Here is a 14,949-nt window from a genome sequence, read left to right on the forward strand (position 1 = left end):
CTGGTATTAAATTCCTGATAGCTTTCCCGGTATCACCTTTCTTTCCAATTCTCTTCTTTACCAATGGTGGATTAACTTCCCTAAAACACGGTTCTGAGCTTAGTTCTTCCCTATTCAAAAATATCCCTGACTCCAGGGTAATTACCAAGTAATGTATAGATTCTTTACCCTAAATTCAAAGCATGTCCAGAAAACCCAAAGACTCCACTCCAAAACTGCTAGAACTCATACAGGAATTCAGTAAAGTAACAGGATATAAAACCAATGCACAGAAATCAGTTGCATTTCTATATACCAACAAGACAGAAGAAAGAAAAATTAAGGAGTCGATCTCATTTACAATTGTACCCCAAACCATAAGATACTTAGGAATAAATCTAACCAAAGAAGCAAAGACTCTGTACTCAGAAAACTATAGAATACTCATGAAAGAAACTGAGGAAGACACAAAGAAATGGAAACATTCCATGCTCATGGATTGAAAGAACAAATATTGTGAAAATGTCTATGCTATCTAAAGCAATCTACACATTTAATTCAGTCCTTATCAAAACACCATTCACTTTTTTCAAAGAAATGAAACAAATAATCTTAAAATTTATATGGAACCAGAAAAGACCCCGAATAGCCAGAGGAATGTTGAAAAAGAAAACCAAACCTGGCAGCATTACCATTCCAGACTTCAAGCTCTATGACAAAGCTGTCATCATCAAGACAGCATGGTACTGGCACAAAAACAGACACACAGATCAATGGAACAGAATAGAGAGCCCAGAAATGGACCCTCAACTCTATGGTCAACTACTCTTCAACAAAGCAGGAATGAATGTTTGATAGAAAAAAGACAGTCTCTTCAACAAATGGTGTTGGGAAAATTGAGCAGCCAATGCAGAAGAATGAAACTGGACCATTTCCTTACACCACACACAAAAATAGACTAAAAATGGATGAAAGACCTAACTGTGAGACAGGAACCCATCAAAATCCTTGAAAAGAACATGGGCAGCAACCTCTTCGAACTCAGCTGCAGCAACTTCTTCCTAGAAACATCACCAAAGGCAAGGGAAGCAAGGGCAAAAACGAACTATGGGGACTTTATCAAGATCAAAAGCTTTTGCAAAGCAAAGGAAACAGTCAACAAAACCAAAAGCCAACCGACAAAATGGGAGAAGATTTATTTGCAAATGACATATCAGAAAAAGGGTTTGTATCCAAAATTTATAAAGAACCTATCAAACTCAACACCCAAAGAACAAATAATCCAATCAAGAAATGAGGAGAAGACATGAACATTTCTCCAAATGGCCAAGAGACACATGAAAATGTACTCAACATCACTCGGCATCAGGGAAATCCAAATCAAAACCACAGTGAGATACCACCTGACACCAGTTAGAATGGCTAAAATTAACAAGTCAGGAAATGGGAGATGTTGGTAAGGATGTGGAGAAAGGGGAACCCTCCTACACTGTTGGTGGGAATGCAAGCTGTTGCAGCCACTCTGGAAAACAATATGGACATTCCTCAAAAAGTTGAAAATAGAGTACCCTATGACACAGCAATTACTCTACTGGGTATTTACCCTAAAAATACAAATGTAGTGATCCGAAGGGGCACATGCACCCCTATGTTTATAGTAGCAATGTCCACAACAGCCAAACTATGGAAAGAGCCTAGATGTCCATCAACAGAAGAATGGATAAAGAAGATGTGGTATATATATACAGTGGAAAACAAAACGTTGCCATTTGAATGAGAGGATGTAATTAGAGGGTATTATGCTAAGCAAAATAAGTCAATCAGAGAAAGACAATTATCATATGCTTTCACTGATAGGAAGAATTTGATAAACAAGACGGAGGATCGTATGGGAAGGGAAGGAAAAATGAAACAAGATGAAACCAGAGAGGGAGACAAACCACAAGAGACTCTTAATCCCAGGAAACAGAGTTGCTGGAGGGGAAGAGGGTGGGAGGGATGGGGTGGCTGGATGGTGAACACTGCGGGGGGCGGGGGGGTGGGGGCGTGGGTAATGTGCTGTGGTGAGTGCTGTGAATTGTGTAAGACTGATGAATCACAGACCAGTACCCCTGAAACAAACACATGTTAACAAAAAATGAAAATTCAAGAGTGTCCATGATCTGGCCTTAATGATTTCATCTTAACTTGGTTCGTTCCCCTACACCAAACCAAACTATGTTATTTCCTGTTCTCTCAAATCACATAAAATCTCTGTATATCTGACCACTGAAAATTATATGCAGACATCTCACCTTCTTTAAATCAGATTCTTTCCTTGATTTGATACATGGGTAAAAACTATAACTCTTCTGAAACCCCACAGCATATGGTTTTACCTCTTTTGTGGGATTTAATCTATTCTGCACAGTTCTAATATGGTTTAGACACACCTTAGCTCATTAATAATGTCCTTGACATCCTTATAGAGCTACATCTAATTTGAGTGTCTTATATGTGGTAGGTGCTCCACAAATTGGCTTTGGTGCAATACTAAATGAACACTTAAATTTTAAGTCATGCTGGAACCTAACTCTCATGCTTAAAAAAAAAAAAATTAACGTAAAGTCAAACTAACTGTTTAAAGATCTTCACAACCCTCCCTAAGACTATAACAGAGTCCAAAAAAAAAAAACACTTTTGGAAAAATCTGATCTCAGTTGGCCCATGTTTCAAGAAGTCAGGTCAATCTAGGATAGGAAATCATCTAAGTTGATAGTAATCATCACACAGAGACAACCAGTGTTAAACACTGGGTGAAGTGCTTAATGGGCCTAAATCCCCTGGTTCCTACAAACATCTGAGGCAAGATGAAGCTATCCCACATTCCACCCTTGAGAAGACTGAGGCCAGGAGAAACTCAGCAATTCACTCAATGGTAGGCATCTTTGGAATGGCAGAGCCTGGATTCCAATGAAACTAAAAAAATAAAATAAAATAAAAATCTACTATAAGACTGAAGCTCCTTCTTAAGCAGTTACAATGGGTTTTCATCATTTAAAAGAGCTCTGGGGCACATGGTGCCTCAGTTAAGTGTCTGACTCTGGATTCGAGCTCAAGTCATGATCTCGCGGTCAGAGGATTGAGCCCCAAGTGGGGCTCCATGCTCAGCTTGGAGTCTGCTTGAGATTCTCTCTCCCCCTCTGCTCCTCCACCAACTGGTATGTGGATGTGCTCACCTGCATGCTCTTGTCTCTAAAAAAATAAATACAATCTTTAAAAATAAATAAATAGGGGCACCTGGGTGGCTCAGCTGGTTAAGTGTCTACCTTCAGCTCAGATCATGATCCCAGGGTCCTGGGATCGAGTCCCACATCAAGCTCCTTGCTCAGCAGGGAGCCTGCTTCTCCCTCTGCCTCCATCTGCCACTCCTGCTACTTGTGCTCTCTCTCTCAAGTAAATAAATAAAATCTTTAAAAATAAAGAAACAAATAAATATAAGTAATATAAATATAATATAAATATAAAAACATAAATAAATACATAAATAAATAAAATAAAAGAACTTCATCTGTGGCATATTTCAACACTATCACAAATTTCTGAATCTATACGGCATGACTAGGGACGGGGTCCCTTTCCTAGTGACCTAATTCAGCCAATGGGGCTATTCTGTGACTTGGTGGGAAAACCAGCCACGAATACTCTGAATTCATGTGCCTATCTCTTTATCAGGGAGCACTGTCCACAGTATAAATACTAAATCGCATTTTTAAACTTAAACAATTGTGGAATCCTTCAACTGATCATTATTCTTACAAAGAAACCTACCACTAGGTGGCAGAAGTATAAAGTTAATGAGGTGATCTTTCCAGTGTTTCATAAAGGAAGAGGATCCAGGCATTTTTCCACCCTTTTTCCAAAGTAATATAAAATAGGTTCTAAATTTTAAAATAATTCTCCCAAATTGCATTATGATATTTACTTTAAATATCATAATATATACATATTTCAACCTTTTTTATATTCAACACTAACCCTAACTTCAACTAGCTTTAAACATAAAAGTAGAACCATACTATCAATGAATTAAGTAAAAAATAACACACTGTACGTTAAGATATATTGATACTGAAATTTAAATTTGTGTTATGCTATGTAAGATGGACAAAAACTGCTTTTTATTTTATCTTTTTTAAAGATTTTATTTATTTGACAGAGAGAAACACGGTGAGAGAGGGAACACAAGCAGGGGGAAGTGGGAGAAGGAGAAGCAGCCTTCCTGCTGAGCAAAGAGCATGACATAGGACTCAATCCCAGGACCCCGGGGATCATGACATCGGCCGAAGGCTGACGCTTAACAACTGAGCCACCCAAGCACCCAAAAAACTGCTTTTTAAATCATAAAGGTTGGAGTTCTTGCATTTTGTAATTTGTTTTCCTGTTTATTTGTTTCATTATGCTTGTATTTGGTTTCTAAATGTCAACAGAGAAGGTTTCATATTCTATGTAACTGTATCATGTATATATATTTTACTTCTCTGCAAGTAACACTGAAGATTACCAATATGTAAAATGCAAATTGGGCAAAATCATCATTATATTTTTCTTTATTACATTTACTTTAAAAGCACAAGAGGAAGCCTGATATGCTTGATAAGAATTTTGAAGAAATAAATGTAACTTCAAAAAGTGAGAAACATCTTGAAGCAAATTTGTAAAATTATCTATATACCCGTGTGCACTCCTGATGACCTGTGCCCTGTTTTCTATCTCTGCTGATCCCCTGTGGGTAGAAATTAAGTTATATATGATTAAATTATATATAACTATATATAATTAAGTTATACTTTACAAATATATGGGTAAAACTATATAATGACCAAAATAATTCTGAAAAGTTAGAAACTATCTCTTGCATATGTTCATTTTACATGTACTCAGGAAGAAAATATTTTAATGATGATTTTTTACTGATTTTATTAAGCAGAAAATAAAATCTCCATGTTTCGTATAAAGGCCCTCTAGACCTATACAAAACTTTTATTTTGGACCTGGGGGCTGGGGTCGGGGTGGTTCTAAACCATCTGTGGGTAAGGCTGGGTGTTTGGTAGAAGAAATGCTTCATCTTATCATCCAGGGAAGGAGTGAAGCCCAGCCTGGTTCAGGCTTTGGCCAATTACATGGAGCATAGCTAACAGAATTGGAACTCCTTCCCAAAGCTGGCAATGAGGCCAGTGTCCTTACAACTGTTAGATAAGGCTTCTTTGGAAATACGCAAGTGAGCAAATGGTCATCAATATACAAGACCTCTAGAAGACATGCTGGCCCTGAGGTCTTTGTACAAGCTTACATCCACAAAAAGGGAGGCAGCCTCACTCTTTTGGCTGCCCAGGGACACATCAGGATAATTTAGATCTCCTGAGAGTCATCTGCAACAGGCTTTCTACTTTCAAAGTCTCTCTGCAAAGCAAAGGTCAAAGCAGACAGTACACAGGCTACCCTGGCTTCCACGTTTGCAAAATCGGCTCTGTAATCATTCATCTACACGCATTAAAATAAAACCGAGGTCCTCTCCAGGGATCAGTGGGAAGAAAGAGTTGCTAGGGGATTGTTTTCCATGGCAAGCACCAATTTATACCTGTAAAATAGTCTAGAAATGTACGTGAAGAATAATTTGCAATATATACACATGAATGCATTTCCTCATCTTTCAGCCCTGTAATGTACTGAATGCATTTAGAAAGAAGTGAAAATTACACAGTAAGGTAAAGTTGTCTGGATGCTTGACAGGATATGAAAAGAACATTGCTCCTGGAGCCTTGACAGTTATTAGTTGATCTGATTCATGAGATGCTTATGTTCTACTCTAAAAATAAGTACAATAACCATCATAAAAATTTCTTTGAACAATCGTCACTCAGAGGTTGACAGGTATCAAACTGCATGTTTCAAATTCATTCCTAGGAAATAAAAGATTTAGAACATATAATGGTATCTTAACACAAGGAATCTCATTTATATGTAGTCTGTTGGAAGGATACAGAAACAATTTAAAATACAGAGAAGAAAGCGATGGGTAATTTAATTAAAAAACAAAAGTTTCAAAAAAATTTTTGAGAGCCCCTATTAGCTGCATAGAGTGGAAGAGAGGTCTCTATCAACTCCCCGCCACCCCAATCCAGCCCGTGGTGGGTCCTCTATAAATACCTTTTGTTTTTTTGTTGTTGTTGTTGTTTTTTAAAGATTTATTTTTTTGACAGATAGAGATTACAAGTAGGCAGAGAGGCAGGCAGAGAGAGAGAGAGAGGAGGAAGCAGGCTCCCAGCCAAGCAGAGAGCCCGATGCGGGGCTTGATCCCAGAACCCTGGGATCATGACCTGAGCCGACTGCAGAGGCTTTAACCCGCTGAGCCACCCAGGCGCCCCTATAAATACCTTTTGAATGGATGGTGTGGCAAGCGCCATCTCAAGGGATCTGGTATACTGGCAATTCATTTCAAAAGAGATAAAGACAGAGCCGACAGAAACTTGACCGGAATAATCGTGAGGGCAGTCCAATTAGCACGGGGCTGCCTGCCTCTCCAGCAGGTGAAGGAAAGAGGATAAATGCCAGGGGACGGGGACACACACACAACACACACACACACACAGTGTAAGGGCAACCTCCAGGAGAGATGAAAGGTTAGAGCCGTGACAGGCGCCCCCTCCGCAGCAGGTCACCTACAGGACGTCCCCGCTCTGTCCTTACCTCCTCCCTCCTTTCTTCTGCACCGGACGCCAGGTGGGGGCTCAGCTGAGCGTGGCTGCCGGCGCTGTCCTCACGGCCTTTGTCACATGCGGCTTGCACAGAATCCCGGGAGGTCACAGGCCCCTCTGCCCTTTCTTCACTGTCCACGGAACTAAGGGACAGCGCGCTGAGGCTGTTGGGACACGCGGCACTTCCCGCGCCTGGGCTGTGGGGGCTTGGGGGCTTGGGCGTGGTAGGCCTTGGAGGGATGAGCGGCTGCTCAGGTTCGAAAGTAAACTGGCCGCCCGCCTGGCGCTCCTCGGAGTCCTGGGCAACCGGACTCGCCGAGGCGCTGCTGGCGCAAGGACGGGCACTCTTCGCCGCCCAGGAGCCTGGGGCTTCCAGAGGACAGACTGCGGTGTCCACGTCCACCCGGGAGCTCAGGGTCCCGGGCGAGCCGCAGCCGGAGCCGGCGTGCGCGCCTGCGCCCCTCCTCCACTCGCGCTCGGCGCTGGTGGACACGCGGCGGGAGTAAGCGTCGTGCAGCCGGCTGTGCACCTGCAGCCTCTGGCTCGCCTCGCCCGGCGAGGGCGCCCCGCTCCTGGGGCTCTCTCTCCTCCAGGCTGCGTCCGTGGCGCTGCTCACAAACCTCAGGACGCGGTCAAAGTCCTTGGCCCGCAGTGGGCTCTTCCAGCGCTTCGTCCTCCTCTCGGAGCCACCGAACTTCTCCGAGTCCGCCGATGAACTGCTTAGGGTCCGTCGGGGCGCGGGCTTTTCCTGCGCCCCCTTGAGGTCCATGAGATTTGAGGTGGACTTCCGCTTGAAGGAGCTCTTCTTCAGAAAGTTCAAGTTATCCGTGCTCTTGCTTTTCCTGTAGATGATGCTGTTGTTCTCGGAGTCTTTCACGAGGATCTCACACACGGTGGGCTCCTGGGGACCAGGGGCCAGCGGCTGGACGTGGTTCTGGGACCCTGGATGCTTGTCGCCATCCAGGAGGCTGATGCGGCCCAGGCCATAGGCACGGCGGATGCTTCGGGACCGATGGGTGCTCCTCTGGAAGGCATCGTCGGCCTCCTCGGGGTCGGAGCAGTCCGACACGCCCCCTGGCCCTGCCTTTGGGGCGTCACTTGCTGGTCCCGAGTCGGGGCACCTGCTGGTTTGCGTTCCGATTGCAGCACCGTTTGGGATGGGTTTCCCCGGGTCACGGTCTGGACGGTCCTCCTTGGCCACATCTGACCCCTCTCGGTTCTGAATTCCTTGAAGGACGGAGGACTTCAATTTTTTGAAAGATCCCATTTTCCGAAAGGAGGCAAGGGCATTCCAGGTAGAGGAATTTCCCATCAAGACCATGGAGCGGGGCCTCTCCGGGTTGGTGCCAGTCCTCTTCCTGCTCACGGAGAAGAGGCGCATGAGCTTAGCGGGGCTGAGTCTGGCCTCCTGGGCTTCCGCCTCCCCGCAGTAGCGACTGCTGCATCCTCCATTCTGACACGCCGGGTAAGTCACCGTTTTGGGGTCTTTGGGATCAGAGACAGAACATGGGATTGCAGCAAGTCGCCCGTGGCCATTCTGAGCTGTTGTCATGTTCTCGGGACTGTGAGCCCGTGGCCACAGGGCAGCAGGGTTCAAACCCACCTGCACATCCGCGTCCACAGGCCCCGGATGCAGACCTTCATCTCCCAGGCTGCTGCCAGCCTGGCTTTCGCACCTGCTGTGCACATCAGGCTCCTCACTTGTGGCCACTGCCTGCAACAGAAAATAAAAAACAGGGATTTACTTATTTTTCCCCACAGCAGAACCTCTAGGACAGCGGCTTATTTGGTTTAAGAATTACGAATACAAAAGAAGCATGCCTCGTGACAGGGCTGATCAGTTCAAAACTACTTTAAAATAAAAATTTACCTTTCCTAATTCATTTCATAATGAATTAAAGGGAAGAATGCAAATATACATGCCTTAAAAAAAAAAAAAAGATAATTATGGGTTGTGCATTCAATGTAAAGGTAAATTCTCGAATCCACTGAAAGTTATTTAACACTTTTGGAAAAATTGCTGCGATGAGGGTGCCTGGGTGGCTCAGTTGTTAAGCGACTACCTTTGGCTCGGGTCATGATCCTGGAGTCCCAGGATCGAGTCCCGCATCAGGCTCCCTGCAGGCAGGGAGTCTGCTTCTCCCTCTGGCCCTCCCCCTTCTTATGCACTCGCTGTCTCTCTCTCTCACAAACACACACTCTCAAATAAATAAATAAAATCTTTTTTAAAAATTGCTGGAATGAAAAATTGCTAGAATGAGGCCAAGGCATCATTCAACACTGGATTTCTCTTTATTTGAAGTAGAAGAAATTTTTAATTATCAAATAAAGACAGACACCAACAACTATTTCAAAATGTGCCGTAGTGAAGTATCAAACCATATTAAATTTAACAGAGCTAATAGGCAGATTGAGTACTTTGTGTGTGCAAGGAGCTGTAGTAGAGACCAAGATGCTCTCAGCTGCCTACTGTCTACAAAACACCCAAAGTCTACTGAAAGACAAAGTGATACAGGGACACATGAGTGGAAGGGACAAACTGAGGTTGCGTAAGGTCTGGCTTTGTGAAGGAAACCACATTAGTGAGGGCTCTCTGTCAGCAGGATTCTTACTGGCTGGGGAATGGATGGGGATAAAGTTATAAGTATCAGAAATTCAGACGCAAAAATTCAAAATTAAACAAAAGTTGCACCTTCTTTTCTCCTCCTCCATGCCCTGAAGCCTACCATATACCTGCGGTCCACGCTCTCTCCCCCTAGTAAAGATGTAGTTCTCTTTACCCTTTGCCCTTCAGGCCAAGATCTGCTCAGCATGCATGGGCCAGCTTAAATGTCAGTCACTCTGTTCTCAATGAATGATTAGTCAATGAAGGAAGGTGGGAAGGAGTGTGATAATTACCATAAAGGACTACCACTCACTAAGTGCTTATTACTACGTGTCAGGCTCGTGGACTAAGTGTTTTAAAAATGACATGCCACGGATTTCTCATACAAACCGGCAAGATCAGTAATTTTCATTTTACAGATAATCAGATGGGCACTTGGGCAGCAGGTGCTGGGGGTTCCTGCAGCTCTCCCTTCCAAAGCTTATGCTCTCCTCCACTACTTCAAACTAATAAACAAAGAGAGCCAGAGCTGGGATATGAACCCCAAGTGTGTGACACCAAGTTCAGTGCCTTATGACATAACCCCAACTCAAGTCAAATCCCAGATGCCCTTATGCCAGTCAACGCCACGATTCCAAAAGCAGTATTAAAGGCAAAAGAGGAAAAGAAAAAGAAAGTTGTATAAAAACCTTAAGGTTAGGGGCACCTGGGTGGCTCAGTGGGTTAAAGCTTCTGCCTTCGGCTCACGTCATGATCCCGGGGTCCTGGGATTGAGCCCCGCATCAGGCTCTCTGCTCAGCAGGGAGCCTGGTTCCTCCTCTATCTCTGCCTGCCTCCTGCCTACTTGTGATCTCTGTCTGTCAAATAAATAAATAAATAAAATATTTAAAAAACAAAACAAACAACAACAACAAAAAAAAACCTTAAGGTTACGTCCCAATTTAGCTCAGTGCTCTCAAGTGCTGGAGAAAATGTGACCTCACACAAAGAGATCTCATCTGCTTCTACTCTCCAAATTCTCTGGTGGTTCATTTTTATTTACTCCTACATCAAATTAAGGAATTTCCAGGGAGTCACAGTCAAAGGGCTGATTCTATCTGGGACCAGGGAAACTACACAGATTTAGACCCCTGGAGCCTTTCTGATGTCCATTTACCCAATTCCATTACTCAGAAGCCTAATGAGGCTCCCCCACGCCCTCTGCAGTTTAATGTTCTCATGGAGAAATCAGGGAGCCCGAAGAGCTGTGGGCTGCATTTGAATGAGCCACAGAAGCAGAAACTTGAATCATCCCGGCATTGAGGCTGAAAGTAAATCTCTAACCAGTTGCAAAATGAGTCTAACACTGAGTACCACCTGTCCACCCTCCCTGTGTAGGAGGGACACGGGACTGTGATTGTTTCAACTTCTCACAATCTTGAAACGAAGCAGACAGTTTATACAAATATCAAGTCCAGTCACGGGCACTGACTGATGGCATTTTACATAATAATAATAGCTTTGTTATGACTTACACTGGATACAGAGGAGCAGACATGACCGTTCTCTTGTCATCTGGCAGGATGGAGACAATTTACAGATACCACGGCTAGAGGGCGCTATGAGACTTTTTATAACCAAGGATGAAAAAGTGTCAGGGGCCCTGAGGTCTCAAGGGGTCCTAGCAGTACTTGATTTTAATGCTGGGTAGATTGAGAATGTTCTATAACAGGCATGGGGGCAGGCCTAGGTTTTAAACTCAGTACTGTCCACATGAATCCTGAGTTAAGTCATTTCAGTAATGTGTGCTCCAGCGCCACCAATAAAAGATCAGGTACCAACATTTATGTATACGGCATATCAACCAACCAATTAATTTATGAACCTCTTAGGTACAAAGATCTGTGTAGGCCCCATGATAAACTCAAGAGAGTGACAAGGTGATAAACTGTTCTAGATGGGAACTTGGCATGAGCAAAGGAAGGTCCAGGAACCTAATTTGATTAGGAGGCAATAAACTTGGGTGACCAGCTGTCCCAGTTGGCCCCGTGGCTAGGTATTTTACAGGACATGAGAGTCTCAGAGATGAAGCAGGAGAAGCTCTTGCCAGACTGAGATGGCTGGTCACCCTACGTTAGGCAGAACAATATAGTTCGAAGGATGGCACAGTGTCATGCGGTAGTAGAAATTGAGATGAAAACAGGTTGAGAAAAGAGGACATCTCTTTAGTCTAATACTTGGAGACTGCCCACAGGTGTCATCTTCTTTGGGAATCCCTTCCTGATCCTCCTAAAATTAATTAAGACCCCTTATTCTGTGGGTTACAGGCATCTCACCAAATTGCTTGACCAAGACATATTTATAATGATAGGTTTATATGGCTGCCTTCAGAATAAGACCGTGAACTCTTTGAGAGTAAGAATGCTATGCAACACTTACATTATTTATCTTGATGTAAAATTGTATCAATTATCCTGCTTTGTCAATGTCTGTCCCAACATAACAATTCATCAACAATACCACCCTATTTATCCAGTTCAAAGATGCTTAAAATTTGTAACACTAAAAAGTCTAAGTATTTACTAAAACTTAAGTTTTAAGATACAGATCTAGTAAAATAGACACAGACGTGATTTCTGATCGGGGCAACATGTTTTTTTAAAGTCCAGTGACTTACTATTTGGTTCATGCAGCTGAACAACGTGGTTGTTGTGTGCTGTTTGGAATGAAACTGAAAATCACGGAAAAAGGCTTTTCCTGGAATTTCCGAGAAACATACCAAGTAGCATTATTTAGAACTAATACTTTGACCTCTATTAACTAACAAGGGTTGCGATTCAATCAGTGGTTTTGTAGCAAGTCTTGTAAATTGTGGGAGCGCTGCCAGAAAGATTTATGAACAGAACCACAAGGAAGATTTTTAGATGGGAATATTGTGAAATCCATTGTCTACGAGCTGGATTCTGGGGTGTATGAACTTTAGAATAGAACATTTCTTTTCACTTGTAATGAGAATTCTTTGAAAACAACTATGACCAATCATTTTTAAATAAGAATTTTTAATACTTGGATTTGAAATTCAGAAATACATATCAGGTTAAATGTACACACAAGGGGGGTTGATAATCTGTTCATGTAAATTATAGAAAGTGTGACATTGGAGGAAAATATATTGAAATATACTGCAAAATATATTGAAATCTGAAAGTATAAATCTTCAAATCACAGCTTTAGAATATTATGCCTTAGGGAACATCTAACCCCTGTGTGTAAAGATCGGGGCACCGGAACCCGGGGGTCTGAGAGACATACTCACTGTCAAGCCACCGCTGGTGAAAGCACAGTGGGGCTGGGAATCAGAGGGACCAACCAGGTTTGGGCCCCAGCACGGCCACATACTGGTCAAAACCTGTTGGTCACCCTAGACCTCTACCTTTCCTTCCAGATCTCATTGGTCACCAAGTCAAAGATTGTCTCCTCCAGATCTCACCGGTCTGTGCTCAGTGTGGCTGCTATGGCCTTATTTCCAATCTGTAGTGCCTTCCACCTGCCTTAGCCTCCTGAAAAACATCTCACCTCCAAGTCCAGCCGGTGTCCTTCCCAAACACGGCCAATGGAGTTCTGCCACTTCATCTAGCGTCACTGGCTGTCATCTCTGAACCTCAAGAGGATGTCAGATCTCAGCCTAGCATACAATACCTCTCACTCAGGCCGTACGGAAATATTGACAGGGAGGCTTTCTCATACTGCTGTGCTTTGGGTTATTTCCTTGTCTGCTCTCAGGGACTTCCTCCAGCCATTTTTCTCTCTGTATTGTACAGAAACACATTCCGGGGCTCCTCTGACAAAAGGCTTCTGGCTAAGTTGGTCAGTGGCAAGCACTGGTGGGAGATGATGCGTGTGGGAGAAGGCGGACACCAGGGCATTTCTGTGTGCGCTACTGAAGGGGCGTCTTCCCCTCTCCCTCCAGCCGACGGTGGGACCATCTTCCTGTTGTTGTTCATCTGAGTTCCTCACTCTCTCCTCTTCTGTTTCGAGGCTGTATAAACATAATCCCTATTTTAGATTCTCTTTGTTTGAAATACCTGGAGATGTTTCTCGTTTCCTGGCTGATAAATATGTGCTTTGCCTAGTAACTTTCATTAATTCACACCAACTTTTCCCCAAGAGGAACTCTTTGCTTCCTATCCAGCTCTGACGCCCCTTCTCTGTGGGCACATCGTTCCATCTGTGCATTTACCATACTGCTCTGTAACGCTGGTTTCACCGTCTCCTTCCTCTGCTAAACTCTGAAAAGGCTGAAGCGTTCTTTAAGTCCCAAACCAGGTCTTACTTAACTCTGTATTCTCAGCATTCAGTCACCACTTCCTTGGCATGGTGTGTCTCTTACGTACGCGGGGCTCGGTCACTCGTAGCCGTGAGGGCTGTCCTAAGCATTCTAGAAAGCTAGCAGCATTCCCAGCCACCGCCTTCAAATGATGCTATTGGGAAAAAGAAATAGAATGTGGAAGACAGCTCTGAAAACCAGGAAGTGCTATCAGTCAGTTTCAGAATGGTTTCTCGGAAACTACTGAAATTTATCATTTTCAATCATAAAACAGTGTTCTATGTATGTACTGTTTGATGGTACTGATAAAAAAATCTTTAAAATGATCGTATTGTTAGCAGCTACAGTTTCCTGTGGTAGAAATGCTCAACTTAATCTCTATGTTCCATTACTTTAATGGTATCTAATTTTGTAGGTGTTTTTTAGACATTCAGTGAAAAAGAAAATTTAATATCATAGGAATGTAAATCCTGACATGTTAATCGCTACATATAGTTTTTAACCATCAATACAGATATCTCATTTTAATATGTAATCAAATTTATCTGACGTTTACGAATCTGAATGCTCACATTACATAAATTATATATCTGAGTTAATAGGACAATACAGAATTTTATAAACATTTCATAACACACTTAAATTGTTTTCTAATATTAATGTTTAAATGTACATATGGGTAACATATACTTCAATCTATTTGTGTTAATCATCAAAATTTGAATAAAAATGTTCAAAGAAGGTCCTAAAGTAACTGTGATTATTAGGAAAGCGATTTTCTTCTGTAAAACTACATTTTCTGTTTAAAAATATAAAATGTTTCTTCTATAAAATATGTCTTTGAAATGTTTAATGCAACCCATACTTTAATATTTTCCCTACTCTTAGTTCAAAGAAACTATTTCAACTTATTAAATGTAAAACAAAAGGGAGTTGACATAAATATTAAGCTGGTACAACTCTTTATAAATCTCTTTACCCAGGAAATTACCGTTAAATGCATTCATACTTGGGTAGACAGTAAGAGTCTCTATTTCACACCATAAATCAGATACATATATTCTGTGTAATCTGAGTACCCAAACTCTTAACTTTTATAATTTAAACCAAGATGGGTGCGTTAAAAAAAAAAATCACAGATGTGTGGCTAAGACATTCTGATAAATATTAATTTCAAATATTTGACAATAATAAATTCTTAACTATTACAATTATATAGATTTGATTGTTACAGTTTAGGGATTGATAAAAAGAAAATACTGAGTCTTTCTCATATGCTGAGCTTGCCCATTTGATTTTCCCTCTTTCTCTTCCTGTCAGGC

At 42.4% G+C, this 14,949-nt stretch overlaps 1 protein-coding gene across 5 annotated transcripts in view; it reads right to left on the bottom strand.

Annotated features, from left to right (window-relative positions):
• The window catches only part of SPATA13 (spermatogenesis associated 13), a 146,146-nt gene that overhangs the window by 75,001 nt on the left and 56,196 nt on the right, over positions 1-14,949 (bottom strand). For all 5 annotated transcript variants that reach the window (XR_006814869.1, XR_006814868.1, XM_045977875.1 and 2 more), the window contains exon 2: positions 6,709-8,430. Coding sequence is in view for 3 of the 5 variants with exons in the window: in XM_045977874.1 (XP_045833830.1) it covers positions 6,709-8,430 (1,722 nt within the window). In the remaining 2 variants the exon portion in view is untranslated. The remainder of the gene's footprint in view (positions 1-6,708; positions 8,431-14,949) is intronic.

Source organism: Meles meles, chromosome 14 (genome assembly GCF_922984935.1).
Source record: "Meles meles chromosome 14, mMelMel3.1 paternal haplotype, whole genome shotgun sequence".
NCBI classification, from domain to species: Eukaryota; Metazoa; Chordata; class Mammalia; order Carnivora; family Mustelidae; genus Meles; species Meles meles.